Genomic DNA, 14,101 nt, shown 5'->3' on the forward strand with positions numbered 1-14,101 from the left:
AATGAGCGTCATATGCAACATATCATGTGTCTACTTTAAATACGTGTAGTTTGTATGTGTATCTAAAGTATAGTTTGTACTTTATATTTCGTGAATACAATGTAAATTATGCCACATATGTTAAGATTGATGAAGAAGTTGTGTTAGCTATATCATTTGGAGATTTGGCACCAGTTGTGTTTTGTAAGTGAACTGTGTTGTCTCTTGTTCCTTCATATTTGTAGAATTAACTCTTTGAGTAGTATTTATTTTCATGATAATCTTAGAACCATAAAAAATGTGAAGATGGTGGAGTTGATTTGCAAATAAATGTTGCAGCCTGAGAATGAAACCTCGAGGAAATGAAATAGGATGGACTTTTCCCTCCCCCAATTCCCGTCTTCATGGTCCCTCAACGCTCGACAACAACCTCCTCTCCCCAACTACAACACCAACCATAATTTTACTCTAGATAATCCTCAATTAGAAAGTGGACCTTAATTATGATTAGTAATTAAAATATTATGATTAGCATCGTGGGGGTCTATACCTCAGTATGGCAGAGCACATAAATGGAGAAACAATAAGCTAGCTTTCTACTAGTAATGAACATGCAGGCTAACAACTCCTTCCCATATGGAAGAGATGGTCCACATATATGGATGTGACTATTGTTTCGTTTTGCACTTTCTAATCTATAAAACAACTTCACCACATAATAAGGAAAAAAATGATTTGGTCCCAACTGAAAGAATGATTTGTGTAAGCAGTCCCTTCTATCACATGATTCTTCCTTCCTTTGATTTGCTCCTTTTTTTCTCATGTTGTCACTACTAGGAAAAGGCCTACTAGTGGCGCACCAGTTTTGCCTACTAATGGCGCACTACTGGTGCGCCACTAGTACCACGCCACTAGTATTTTTTACTAATGGCGCACCACTGGTGCGCCATTAGTATCTGGTATACTAATGGCGCACCAGGCAGTGCCCCATTTGTATAGGCCAAGGTGCGCCATTAGTATGCCTCCCAGGGGGGCATATTTACCCATGTGCTTTGCCATACTAATGGCGCACTACGGGGTGATGCGCCATTAGTATCCTTTGGCATACTAATGGCGCACGTTGTGGTGATGCGCCATTAGTATGTATATTAGGAATTTTTTTCTTTTCTGATATTTGCACAGATTACAAAATATATTATTGGACAGAATATAAACAGCACCACACAGCAACAGCAGATTCATCGAATACAATAGAAGATTAGTCTTCGAATACAATTCATCATATTAGTCTCCGAATTCAAAAGACCAAACAAAGATAGAACATTACAAGTCTCGAGACCGCGAGTAGCGAGTTTGTCGAAAGTAATACTAATCCTGACAAGTCCTACTAATCATCATCATACAACTTCTACTCGTTATTAATAACAAGTCATACGATCATCATCCTGATAGTCATCGAACCAACCCTACTTAATTGTTCTTAGCACATGATCATCAGTATTAGGCGGGACCTAAATACCCTATTTAAGGTAAAATAGCATAAAACAATATAGACCCTGACTCTCCATTATGGAGAATGGAGATCATCCTGTCTCCAATTCTTGCGCGGCGCTTCCTTTTGCTTCCAAGAACCTCCTTATGACTGTCCATACATTTTTTCCATTCTCTGATTAGCATGTCTCCACTTCTTCTAGAAATCCGGTATGGACAGTTGAGATTCGTAGGATGACCTGGATATAAGTTCAAAACACGAAGGCTGCCATTCTGATACATCAAATGAGGCACACAATCCTCTGGGATTCTCTGTTGAAAAACATAGTAATAACTTCATAGTTAGCAATGATGTACTAGTTTTAGAAGTATGCAAAAGATGCACGGATGTCGTAATAGTAAAAAATCTTACCAGGGTATCTCCATGGTAGTTACCGTAGTTCAACACGTGCACTAGTGGCACGTATTGACCATAATGTTGAGGAGTTTGATTGTAGATATTGTAATTCTCAAGATCAGTACAAAATCCGACCAGATGATTTTTCTCCTGATAAGTTAACTCGGAGCCATCGGTGTAGTGGGTTTTGTCTACCATGTTCCGCACATTTTTTGAACAATCAAAATAAGTTGTCAATGGAAATAAGTTGTCAACTATTTTGAAATAAATAATATAAATTAGTTAATAATTAACTATGTTTGAGAAACTCACATAGCGGTAGAACTGGAGGTGTATCAACAAGGAACCAAATGTCCATATTGTCTTGGTCGATGTCAGGATCAAGATCCATGGTGACAAGCATACCCTCATCAAAACCATACATCTTGCAAAATGCTTCCCAATTTTTGCAACCAAAATGGGTTACGCTCTCAGCATTATACAGATACTTCAAAATCCACATCATGATGTGTCCTTAGGTGAATTTTCTTTGTTTCAAAATTTTCATGATCTTCAAAATCCATCCTCTCTAAGACATAGCGTCTTGCATGGCATGGGATAAACTATACTCGAATTGTAGAAGATGAAATTACACGTTGAAATAGTTGAAGTCATGCTTAATTATGAAAAAAAAACACTTGTCGTCGTCGCATACTGTTTCAACTTCGAAGGTCTCCTCGAGCTTAATGCTAAAGCGCCGATCATCGTCCAGGTGAGGCCTGTCGCACAGACCTCGACCGTCGTGGCACCAGTCGCACTCCCCCGGGAGACTTTCGTCGTCCGATGACGACATTTCCTATGTTCATAATTCAAAACTACATCATCTCTGTTGGGTCCAATAAGATAATCCACGGTGTGGTGAAAACACGCCCTTCGAACTGGTTTGAGCAATTGGTGAATGGAGATGGTCTAAGATTTTCAGTAGTAAGAACTGAAGTGGTAATTTTGAGAGCAAATGGTTAGGATGAGTGGTTCCTACTTAATTAAGTACTAAGACCCCGGCCCATGCATTAGTCACAAGTACCCCATATGTCCTATTTTTAGCAAAGTCATGCTAAAATTCATGGAAAATTTCAGCATGACCTTTGCTGAAAATAGGACACATGGAGTACCCGAATTTGCCGGAACGGAAGTTAATCGACATTCCAGCAAACTCAAGGGCCTCTCGTGGTACAGCAGCAGCATCACAAGTTGACAAAATTTCAGTATTACAGACTTGCTGTCAGCATCACAAGTAGTACCAATGGAAGTGGAGCATTACTACTCTACAGAAAGATAACGCAATGTAACAAAAGTGTAACTCTATCTATCTACAATGAGTGGAAATGGCCAAGCCTAAACAACTTACTACTCGATTGATTAAGCATGTGGATTTGTCAATGATTAATATGATATAAGTGTAACTCTGGAATGAAAGACCATATAGATAAAACAATGCAACAGAATGAAAGACCATGTGGATTTTCTCAGAACTTTAAGCGCAAATGTCAAGAGCACAGAGTACACATTCTCAAAGAGAAGTTCAGTTCTGCAATCGACAAACCAGACACTTTAATTTTTATCAAGGAAGGGTTTACCCCTCCGATTTCCATTAAGAGAAACCAACAGCAAACTACAAGAACCAGTTATCTTACAAAGATAAAACCAAAAGCTACTTACTACAGGAGCTTATGTCTGGACCTGATGACAACACTGCTTATGGACCCTTATAACGCTAAAAAAAGTCGAGAGATTTTACAGAACAGAACTTAGTTACTAGCTTATCGACCTCGTTACAGATAATCCTTTTGTAGGTACCGTCCTTGATGCTTTTCTTTGGAGGTGACTGTGTTTTGTTATACGCAACAAAACTTGAATTAGAATATTTCCAAATCATAAACACACAATAAAATGCAAATTTGGAGAAATTTGAGCAAATAGATGAATTGTGTAGGTATGCATGGATTTAAGATTATTTGTTCAAAGCCAATTTGTCAATGATTAATATGATATCTCAATTTCCACCAAATAATACATTTGTTATACACCACATTTTCTTTTCCTTTGGAAAAGAAAAAAGCACACTGGAGATTTGCCCCCCAAGAAAAGTAATGGTATCAAAATGGGGCTGGTAAACTAATCTGATGTCAGAAATCCTCAATGGAACTGGTATTCCCACAGCACTGTCCTGCTTGTGTTTAGTTGGGATATTGTACTGCACAAAAAAGATTGTTCCTTCAATGTGCTTGACAATGCATGTACTACTATGAGGTCCTTACTGATTATTAAATTGAAGCACTGCATCCATCAAGACTATCTCTAAAATGCATTGATGCCCCAAAATAAATACCAGTGAAAATTGAACCCAACACTGTCCTGCTTATGTTTGGTTGTAAGATTATAATAAATAAAAAGATTAGTTCATCGATGTGCTTGACAATACATGTCTTGTGAGAGGCCCTTTCAAATATTAAAATAAAGTACTGCCTCATGAATAAAACTAACTCTAAAATGCCTTAATACCCCAAAAAATGTACACTGCGGGGTGGTGCTGCTGGAGATGCTGTCGGGGCGGCGGGCGCTGGACAAGAAGGAGGAAGGAGGAAGGAGGAGAGGGACCTGGGCGGGTGCGGCCGGTCGCCGGAGGGGTCGGGGTCGGGGTTGGGGTCGGGGTCGGCGGCGGCGGCGGCGTCGAAGGGATGGCTCGAGGGCGTCCGAGCTCGTCCGGGTCCTCGTAGTCGAAGAGGAAGACGGCGGCGGTCCTCCTGGGCGCCTCGGTTGGTCGTGGGGAGGCCGGCGGCCACGTGCTTCGCGGGTCGGCGCGGGGGCGGCGCCGCGGGGGAGCTGTAGTGGTGGGGGCGCGGGGGAGCTGCAGTGGTGGGGGGCGCGGGAGCGGCGGGGTGGAGTCCGGCGGGGGTCGGGGAGTTACTGGCGAGGGAGAGGGACGAAGGGGATCTGACGAGGGAGAGGGAGGAATTAGCTAGGGGGAAACTTACTAATGGCGCACCCCGAAGCAGTGCCCCATTAGAATGTTTTTTTTCGATAGCAATGGCGCACCCACGATCGGTGCGCCATTAGTAATCTTTTTTTTATATAGCAATGGCGCACCGGCCAGAGGTGCGCTATTAGTAATCTTTTTTTTATATAGCAATGGCGCACCAGCCAGAGGTGCGCCATAAGTAATTTTTTATTATTATTTTTTGTTGCATCTAATAATTTTTTAGAAAATGAATATGAAATAGTAATAATTTTTTATAAAAACAGTAATAATTTTTTGTGACGGTGGAGCGGGCCGGGAGGGTGCGGGGGGTCATCGGCGGCGGTGGAGCGGGCCGGGGAGGGTGCGGTGGGTCGTCGGTGGTGGTGGAGCAGGGGAGGGTGCGGTGGGTCGTCGGCGGCGGTGGAGCAGGGGAGGGTGCGGTGGGTCGTCGGCGGCGGTGGGGCGGGGGAGGGTGCGGTGGGTCGTCGGCGGCGGTGGAGCGGGGGAGGGTGCGGGGGGTCGGCGGCGGCGGCCGGTGGAGCGGGGTAGAGGGTGCGGGGGGTGCTCGGCGGCGAGGGGGACCGGATCTGGCGAGGTGGTATAGCGATCGAGATGGAGGGGGATCGAGATCAAGTGTCCATGGAATATACACTAATGGCGCACCGGGGAACAGTGCGCCATTACTAGTTTAAACTAGTAATGGCGCACTATACACTGGTGCGCCATTAGTAGTTTTGCAATATATATATATATATATATATATATATATATATATATATATATATATATATATATATATATATATATATTGTAGTGGCGCACTATGAGGCCGGTGCGCCATTACTAGTATGTGGCCTGGTGCGCCATTAGTATGTTTGGAAAAAAAACATTTGTTACTAGTGGGGCACCGTGTGTCTGGTGCGCCATGACACTAATGGCGCACCAGCACATGGTGCGCCACTGCTATATAGGAGTGGCGCACCACATATCTGGTGCGCCATTAGTGGCCATTTCATCTATAGCCCTTTTCCTAGTAGTGTGTTATTTATTTTTGCCTCCACATCTGTAGTGAATCACAACGGAAATTGCACGTGCATTGAACATTCCTGGAACTTAACTTTTACTAACGGCAGCGGTACACGTATCGACTGTGCTATCATTTAAAGTTATATATTTTCGTACTTTCAATGATAGGTGTTATTTCTTCAGTTCCACAACATCCTTCAGAGATCATAGTTCAGTGTTCAGTGAATCCTGGTGGGTTCTTTGTTGTCTGTGTGAGATGGTAACGGGTTTGCAAGTGGCCCGCTAGGGACACTCTGAGTGCAAACAATCTCTTAAAGGTCCAAGAGGGAGATGTAGAAGCCAACACTCAAGGAAACACGTGGGGCAAGGATCGTGGGGGATTGGATCTGGGTCTGTCATTGATCACTAGCGTGTCCACAAGCGATTAAGGATCTACTTAGTGGTTTTGGTTATGTTTGTTTTCTCGGATCTCCCTGAGCGTGCATATCCGGCAAAATGATATCACGATTTTTAGTACTAAAATAAGGCAGATGCACGGCTAATTTGGACTCGATGGGATCTCCGGAAGAGGACAGTGAACAACTAGAAAATGCATCGCCACATGAGCAACGACAGTGCCTTTTACAAAGTAAGTACCCACATGTATGCTTGTTCTTGGATTGCCAATTTAACTTTCTTATCTCGCGCGCATGAGCTGTCCGTTGGTGGCCAATGGCCCAATATCAATTTAAATGTCATGGCAGAATGTGCCCCATGTTACGGCACTCCATTCAATGGTACCAACAAAATGACAAGGAAATAGCGCATGCTCTTACCAACATGGCAGAGACCGACTATATTGTCCGCCCATCTTGTAGCTGAGCACGCACTAGCAGTGGTGGTTTTTGCTTTGCAGCCAAGTAGCTTCTTGTAGCGATGCCAAGGGGTGGTGATGCGGCGGTGGAGGCGAGCGAGCACCTCCTTGGCCCGCCGCCGCCGAGGGGCGGCGACGGGTCGTCGCTGGGGATGGTCATGGTCAGCACCGGTGTCGCCGTGCTCGGCTCTTTCGCCTTCGGCGTCGCGGTGAGTCTACTGTCAGTCTATCATAGTTGAGAATCGTCTGAACTCCAGCCTTGTGCTTGAGTATGTGATTGGCGCTACTGCAGATTGGCTACTCGGCACCAGCTGAGGCCGGGATCAGCCGGGACCTCCAGCTGACCCTCTCCGAGGTACGTCCGTCCGTCCGTGCCTAATGTGCCACCAATGTCTCACTGACATGTGGCTCCGGGCCAACTATTCAGCTCAAATCGATGGCAGTGGCATTTCTCATATTACTGTTGTTATTATTCCCGGTTTCTCACCCGTGTAATAATCTGCAGTACTCGGTTTTCGGGTCGATAATAACAGTCGGGGCCATGATCGGAGCAGTCGTGAGCGGGCAGATTGCGGATGTTGCTGGACGAAAAGGGGTATGTCTACTAGTATATGCCTCCCAGAATGCTCGTCTTAATTTGCAAACAGTCTGACATATTTTATGACCCAAATTTGTTTGTGTGTTGGGACTTGGGAGCAGGCCATGAGGGCTTCTGCTCTCGTTTCCGTTGTCGGATGGCTGGCTATCTACTTTGCACAGGTCTTTTCCCACCACCTTGTAAGAAGACATAGCTGCTGATGTGCCTCTGAATTTTGTTCCTGTTAACTTTCAGAGTGCTTCTTCACTTGATTTTGGGAGATTTTGCACCGGACTCGGCGTCGGAGTGTTTTCGTATGTGGTACAGTCATCATTTACTCACATTGTTCAGCAAACCGTGGGGGTCTTTCAGACAATTTCAACTTGCACTAACACCAGCCCTGGCAACCGAACAGGTGCCGGTTTTCATTGCAGAAATTGCTCCGAAGGCTCTTCGCGGGGGGCTTACGGCTCTGAATCCAGTAACTCTTCTCCTCCTTGAAACAAAATATGAACGCACTAAAGCCTTGCTGGCCTTTGGGAACAACTCTGAAATTGCTGCCCGAACTGAATGCAGTTGATGATAGGCACTGGGTTATCCGTGACGTATATCGTCGGCACAGTCGTGTCCTGGCGCATGCTGGCCATGGCTGGTACGTACATATAATCTCTTACAGTTCCACATTGTAGTTTTTGTGTTGACCATCCTCATATACTCTGCTCTGATGATCTCCCCCTCTGGCATGGCATGTATACACAGGACTTGCTCCATGCATAATTCTCATAGCTGGTCTCTTCTTCATTCCTGAATCTCCTCGATGGCTGGTAATTTTGCTGACTGAATGACATCCTTGTAGACCTGTAGTAGCATCTAGCTGTCACTCTAACCAATTCAGTACCAAATGTTCACCACAGGCAAAGGTTGGCCGGCAAAAGGAGTTTGAAATAGCACTCCAGCGCCTCCGTGGCAGAGACGCGGATGTGTCCCTTGAAGCTGCAGAAATCAAGGTTTGGCGCAGTTAGCTGTGTATAGTTTGTCAGTGCAGAAAAAAAATTACGGCGTCGTCATGGAATTGCTCTACATGCAGGACTTCATCGAAACTATTGACAAACTTCCAAAGGCTGGAATCCAGGATCTTTTCAGCAGGTCATACATCGGTCCTGTCATTATCGGCGCGGGACTAATGGTTTTCCAGCAGTTTGCAGGGATAAACGGGATCCTGTTCTACGCCAGCGAAACATTTGTCTCAGCTGGTAAACTCACAGATTTCGGACTTGGAGATATTTGATTTTGTCAGTTAAGTTCTGAAAGTTAAGTTATGCTGATTGAGCTACCTGCAGGGTTCGATTCAGGAAACCTAGGAACAATCTTGATGGCGTGTATCCAGGTGAAGCTAATAGCACGTAGATCAATTTCGATCAAATTCCTTAGTAACTTTTTGACTTCGTGTAATCTTCACTATAACAGTTACCACTCACAACACTTGGAGCTCTACTGATGGACAGGAGTGGGAGAAAGCCACTATTATTGGTAAGCTCAGAGATAAAACTTGGCCAACATGAACACTTCTGAACTGTCATTTCATTTTATTTTCTGCAGGTTTCCACATCCGGACTCATCGTCGGGACTCTTATGTCAGCAGTATCATTCTACCTTAAGGTAACTTTCATTGCATATCTGCTGGTGCTCTTTTATATCCTTTAATTCCTTTTGTATCAAAACTTCATCAAGTTGAAGAATATCTGCTGAGTGTAGGTTCACGGGATACTCCCGGAGCAAGTCCCAATCATCACACTCACCAGCATATTGGTACACCAGAAAAGCCTTTGTTTTGCTCAACAAGTGACCCGATGCTTATCTGAACTTTTTTCCACGCTAAATCCTTTTGTAATATGACTGAAACAGGTCTACATTGCAAGCTATTCACTAGGGATGGGTTCCGTTCCTTGGGTCATAATGTCAGAGGTTTAGAGTTCACACTTCAGAACAATCAAATTTCTTCATCGCTCGAGATTAGCACTCCTTGACATGGTCGATCGGATTGGACGCAGATATTCCCCATTAATATAAAAGGAATCGGCGGAAGCTTCGTGACTCTGGTGAACTGGTTGGCTTCATTGACAGTTTCCTTCGCCTTCAACTTCCTCATGAGCTGGAGTGCTTCAGGTCAGCCAAATCTACATCAGCCCCCTATGGTGTTGCTTGAATCATCCAGGGACATTTGTCTGATATGCAAATCATCTTGCAGGAACATTCTTCTTCTTCGCCTTTGTTTGTGCCATGGCTATTCTCTTCATTGTGAAGATCGTGCCGGAGACAAAAGGCAAGACCTTGGAAGAGATTCAGGCTTCGATAAACTGCGGCACATGGGTGGCTTGAAGAAATATGGCTGTTGTGTAACTTGTGTTCACTGTGAAGATCGTGCCCTGAGACAAAAGGCAAGACATTGGAAGATATTCAGCCTTTGATAAACTGCAGCACATGTGTGGTTTCGAGAAAGTTAGATGACGCATTTTTCTTTGCCCACACAATTGTATAAAATGTGTATCGAATGTGCAAAGAAGATGAGTATCAGCCTATCAGGACAGCTAAAAAGGGCAGAAGATTTTGGTGTTGGTGTATCCTTCAAGAGGATTTGCAACTGCCTCCTCTTCTATTAGATCTGTCAAAATAGTATGATATAGTCAAATAAAAGCGAATGAATTTTCGTCTGCTGATGCAACCAGCTGAGAGCAACAGACATGCAGTCTGACATGTTACATACTTCCTCCTTCCATGTATATAGGGCCTAATGCTTGTTTCGAGGATAACTTTGACCACATGTTACAGCAATAATGTATGACATGCAAGTTACACAAAGTACACCATCGAGTTCGTACGTGAAAGGAGCTTCTAATGATATAATTTTCACATTATACATCTCATATATTATTAATCTTATCAATAGTCAAAGGCAATCTCGAAAAATGCATTCGTTTTTCTCTGGGGTTGTGAAATCTTTTGGTCTTTATTCCTTCTTGAGCATGTCTGCCTTTGGCAGCCTCCAAGTGGTTATCGTGATGTTTGTTAAGTGCACGTATCATGTTGTCCATTTAATTGCCCATTGTGCGTGTTTTTGATTGACTTGCAGTGACCAACATTTTTATTGATGGAATCTTGTTCACTACATCAGGTATTAGCACTGCGGCTATCAACCTCCTATAAAACAAATATGACTCTCAAGCTAAATGGTTTCATCTTCAAACCATAGGCATCAGAAGATTCTTGGAAAGTTATCTCAATAATCTAAAAAGACTATCAACAACACAACCAACCTCAGATTTTAGCGGCTACCACAATTCATGGCGAAATCGAAGCTACGCTATCCCATATCCCAAGGTAAAACATCAGCAGGTTGTGACAGAGTTAGCGGCGACCACAATTCATGGCGAAATCGAAGCTGCGCTATCCCATCCAATGGAATAAATCTACCTACGGAACAGCGGCTCCAAGCAAAGGGCTCACCTCACGTGCAAAACGAACGGGAACAGATTCGATTAATTAACCGTGACAGTAAAGTAGTGCTGAAGGAGAAGCTGAGATGTAGAGAGAGGCGAGAATTGAGATAGAGGGCGGAGACTGGGAGGAGGAGGAGCGGGCACTGACCGAGCAGGACGTCGAGGCTGAGGCGGTGGCGGCGGATGAGCCAGTGGTCGCCGTCCAGCTGGTGCCGCATGCGGTCAGCCGTGGGCCGTGGCCCCGAGGTCAGCGGAGGAGAGGCGGGGAATCTGGGACTTCCCATCGCCGGAGAGGAGGAGGCATGGACATGGGACTCCCGATCGGCAACGGCTCGGACGCCTCTGACGAGGTGCCGGACAAGCAAGGGCTGTTGGAGCACAGGTCCAGCGCCGGGAGCTTCTCGACCAGGCGGCGCCAGATCCCTAGCTACACGGGGCCGGCTCGAACCCGAAACTACAGATCGATGAGAGTGTTTTTTTTTTTTTACTCCCGGATGTGATGTACCCTCATGAACAGTAAATTCAAAAAAAAAATCTAAAATTTTGTGACATCAAATATTCTCAAACGTTTTAGCTGCTTGAGAAATTTTGTGCCAACAATCTTTTTCTCTTTTTTTTTGAATTTACTGTTCCTGAGGTTGTGGGTACTCCCGGAGTAAGCACACATTTTCGCAGATCGGTACAGCGTGATGAGGCACATTGCAACATCATCACTTGTGGGGCTTGGTACGTGGCACATTGCAACATCATCACTTGTGGGGCTTGGTACGTGGTGGCATTGGGGCAGGAGCAGCCCGTACGATCGACGTAGGCCGTCGATGGCGGCTGCCAAGCTGTCACATCCACAACGTCTGGCTCGCGTTGAAGGAGTAGAGTAAACCCATTATAGGGTGCTCTCCATCGCTCATGTGAATCTCTTCCATGGCCTTCACTGGTGATGCGCTCTGTCTTCCACGGCCAGCGTGAGGAACAGGATTGGTGGCAACCCCTCTCAGATCGAGCGGGGAAGGTGAGGGCGGGTCATCCATTCAAAAAAAGAAAAGAAAAACCAATGCAGGAGGTGAAAGACAGACGAAGTGCGGGCAGAACGTGTTCTACGTGAAAAGGGGATAGGTTTTTCTAAAATAGCATAGATCAATAATATATTAGTGATTTAAACGATCTTATATTTCTTTATAGAGGGAGTAACTGAAAGCAGCACACCAAGTTGCTTATAGTTTTTACGATTTTATCATTCATTTCTGACTTAATTTTCATGACTGTTGGAGCGTCATTCTATTTGCATTCTTGCCAACTTTTCCTTCATTATCCGGTTGCGTTTGTGACTACCGTTGCTTGCTTTCATTATTGGATTTTTGTGACAACAATTTACTAATGTTGTTTAAATTTGATCATCAGCTCATGGAGACAGATCCTTCCTGCTACTATGTGAGTGATGATATAGACTATCAATGTCCAAGCAACTACACCAGCGAACTCGACTCTCGGTTCGTCAAGAAAATTGTAAGGCAGCTGTGGCGAGTGGAAGCGGTGATGATCGCTAACGCCATCCTTGGAGGAGTCATAGTCGGAATAGGCACCTATGGCCATCGCTATCGCCACTATGGCATCACCCGCTATCTCTTGCTAGGGGCCACCACATTGTTCCTACCCATCACGTCTTATGTGATTACGGCAACTGGCTCCATAGGTGGTGAGTTTACTGTCAGTATCGAGAAGACATTGCCAGCTGAATGCTGGGTAAACATCTTTCACAGAAACATCGGCACTGTATCAGCATGCCTTGTTTTGATTTCTGCTATCAATACAAGGAACAAGCTCTATAGTTGGTACTAATGATAGAGAAGATCGTGACATATGACTCCCTTTGGAACTTCTTATTAAAGGAATTTGGATGGTTTACCTGGCTATCAACACCGGTGCTTTTCCCATGTATAACGAAGCACCTCTTATCTCTTGTCTCAGATTCACACCGTTTGCTATTATTCATGCCAAAATGGGATTGAAGTGTTATGCATTCCTAAAGGCCCAGAAATCCTTTGCAATCGGACGCAATCCTCGTCTTATTGTTGGATATATGTAGCAGCTGCGAGAAAGAAGTGATCAACATGGCGATTCCCTGACAGACAAGGAGGATGCGCCTCCTCCACTTATAGTTATGGGTGAGGATGAACGACAAGTAAAGAAGCAACAACATGGTTACATGTTCAGAAAGAACTTGGAGGCAATTCAGGACGGCGGTTTGGTGACCATTGCCAAAGTTTGGCAATTAGACAACAAGTTTCTGATTCCAATGGCACAATTACTGAAAGATACATGATTGTCATTTGCATTGTTTAAGTTGCTAAGGTGTCGATTTGCGAGGTACAAACTCATCAACGTGATCTCCACGGAGACCCTCAAATTTGCCAGAAGCATCTTGCTAAAGGATGGTCAACATGAAATGGCGTTCAAGATGATTGCAAATGAACTTTCTTTTATTCATGGTTATTATGATTCACTACTCCCCATCTCCTATTCATATAGTTGGTTGACTATATTTAGTATGGTTGTCTCACTCCTGATCATAGGTTACTGCATACTTTGTGGAATAGACATCATCGTGGTGGTGTACCTAGCAGCTCATTCAAAGATGTATTCTCCAGACCCAGGACAACGATTGGGTCCTCAAGACCTAAAAGCGGTTCATTGCATTTAATATTGCCCTGACGAGTTTTTTTATAACAATACCAAACAGAAATCGTTTGGAAGTTTGTATTTTGATCTGGTGCTGATACTGTTACTCCTCCTTTTTGTGGTGGTTGCCAAGGCGAGGGATATTGCTTCCCACATATGCTCTAACTGGACCAAAGTAATCCTCACCCGCCATTGTGTGCACCGTGCCTCATTGAAGCTTTCTCCCGTTGTCCCGAAATTGGTTGGACTTTTGTTGTGATGCAGATGCAACAGGTTACTGAGGCAGTGAGATGACGAAATGAGAAAAACCTCATTGCTCGTGCTTCACCCAAGGTAATTCCATCAACTTTTCATACCTGGTTGCCTCCGTTTGGTGGATCGAAAGAGGAATAATGTTGAAATACCATCGGCAGTCAATGTTTGCATCATGGATGCCCTAAGAAGCACAAACATCGGAGGCCTCGGCAAAGGTATAAGGCCCCTGAGCCAAGACGATGAAAGTTTTCTCTGGGCCTGCAACAACAGTGGTACATCTGACATCATACTTGTGTGGCACATCGCCATGACCATCCTTGAGGCGAGGCACCCACACCACCAACATGATGAT

At 44.5% G+C, this 14,101-nt stretch overlaps 1 protein-coding gene across 1 annotated transcript; it reads left to right on the forward strand.

The window, feature by feature from the left end:
• The first annotated feature begins 6,531 nt into the window (after positions 1-6,531).
• On the forward strand, positions 6,532-10,043 carry LOC109736216 (sugar transporter ERD6-like 7). Its single transcript, XM_020295427.4, has 17 exons — positions 6,532-6,953; positions 7,037-7,099; positions 7,250-7,339; positions 7,444-7,503; positions 7,577-7,642; positions 7,737-7,802; positions 7,898-7,973; positions 8,081-8,145; positions 8,236-8,328; positions 8,409-8,574; positions 8,662-8,708; positions 8,789-8,851; positions 8,921-8,980; positions 9,077-9,130; positions 9,227-9,286; positions 9,373-9,487; positions 9,570-10,043. Exons 1-17 carry the CDS (start codon positions 6,807-6,809, stop codon positions 9,698-9,700), a joined length of 1,422 nt encoding a protein of 473 aa, XP_020151016.1. The 5' UTR covers positions 6,532-6,806; the 3' UTR covers positions 9,701-10,043.
• The last annotated feature ends 4,058 nt before the right edge of the window (positions 10,044-14,101 follow it).

Source organism: Aegilops tauschii, chromosome 6 (genome assembly GCF_002575655.3).
Source record: "Aegilops tauschii subsp. strangulata cultivar AL8/78 chromosome 6, Aet v6.0, whole genome shotgun sequence".
Classification (NCBI taxonomy): Eukaryota; Viridiplantae; Streptophyta; class Magnoliopsida; order Poales; family Poaceae; genus Aegilops; species Aegilops tauschii.

Bases quoted from the DNA above. Each gene is read 5' to 3' on its own strand.
- LOC109736216 (XM_020295427.4), top strand. From the start codon at position 6,807: ATGCCAAGGGGTGGTGATGCGGCGGTGGAGGCGAGCGAGCACCTCCTT. The intron at 8,146-8,235 runs GTAATTTTGCTG...TGTTCACCACAG, and splicing joins CTGAATCTCCTCGATGGCTG to GCAAAGGTTGGCCGGCAAAA. The intron at 8,329-8,408 runs GTTTGGCGCAGT...CTCTACATGCAG, and splicing joins TTGAAGCTGCAGAAATCAAG to GACTTCATCGAAACTATTGA.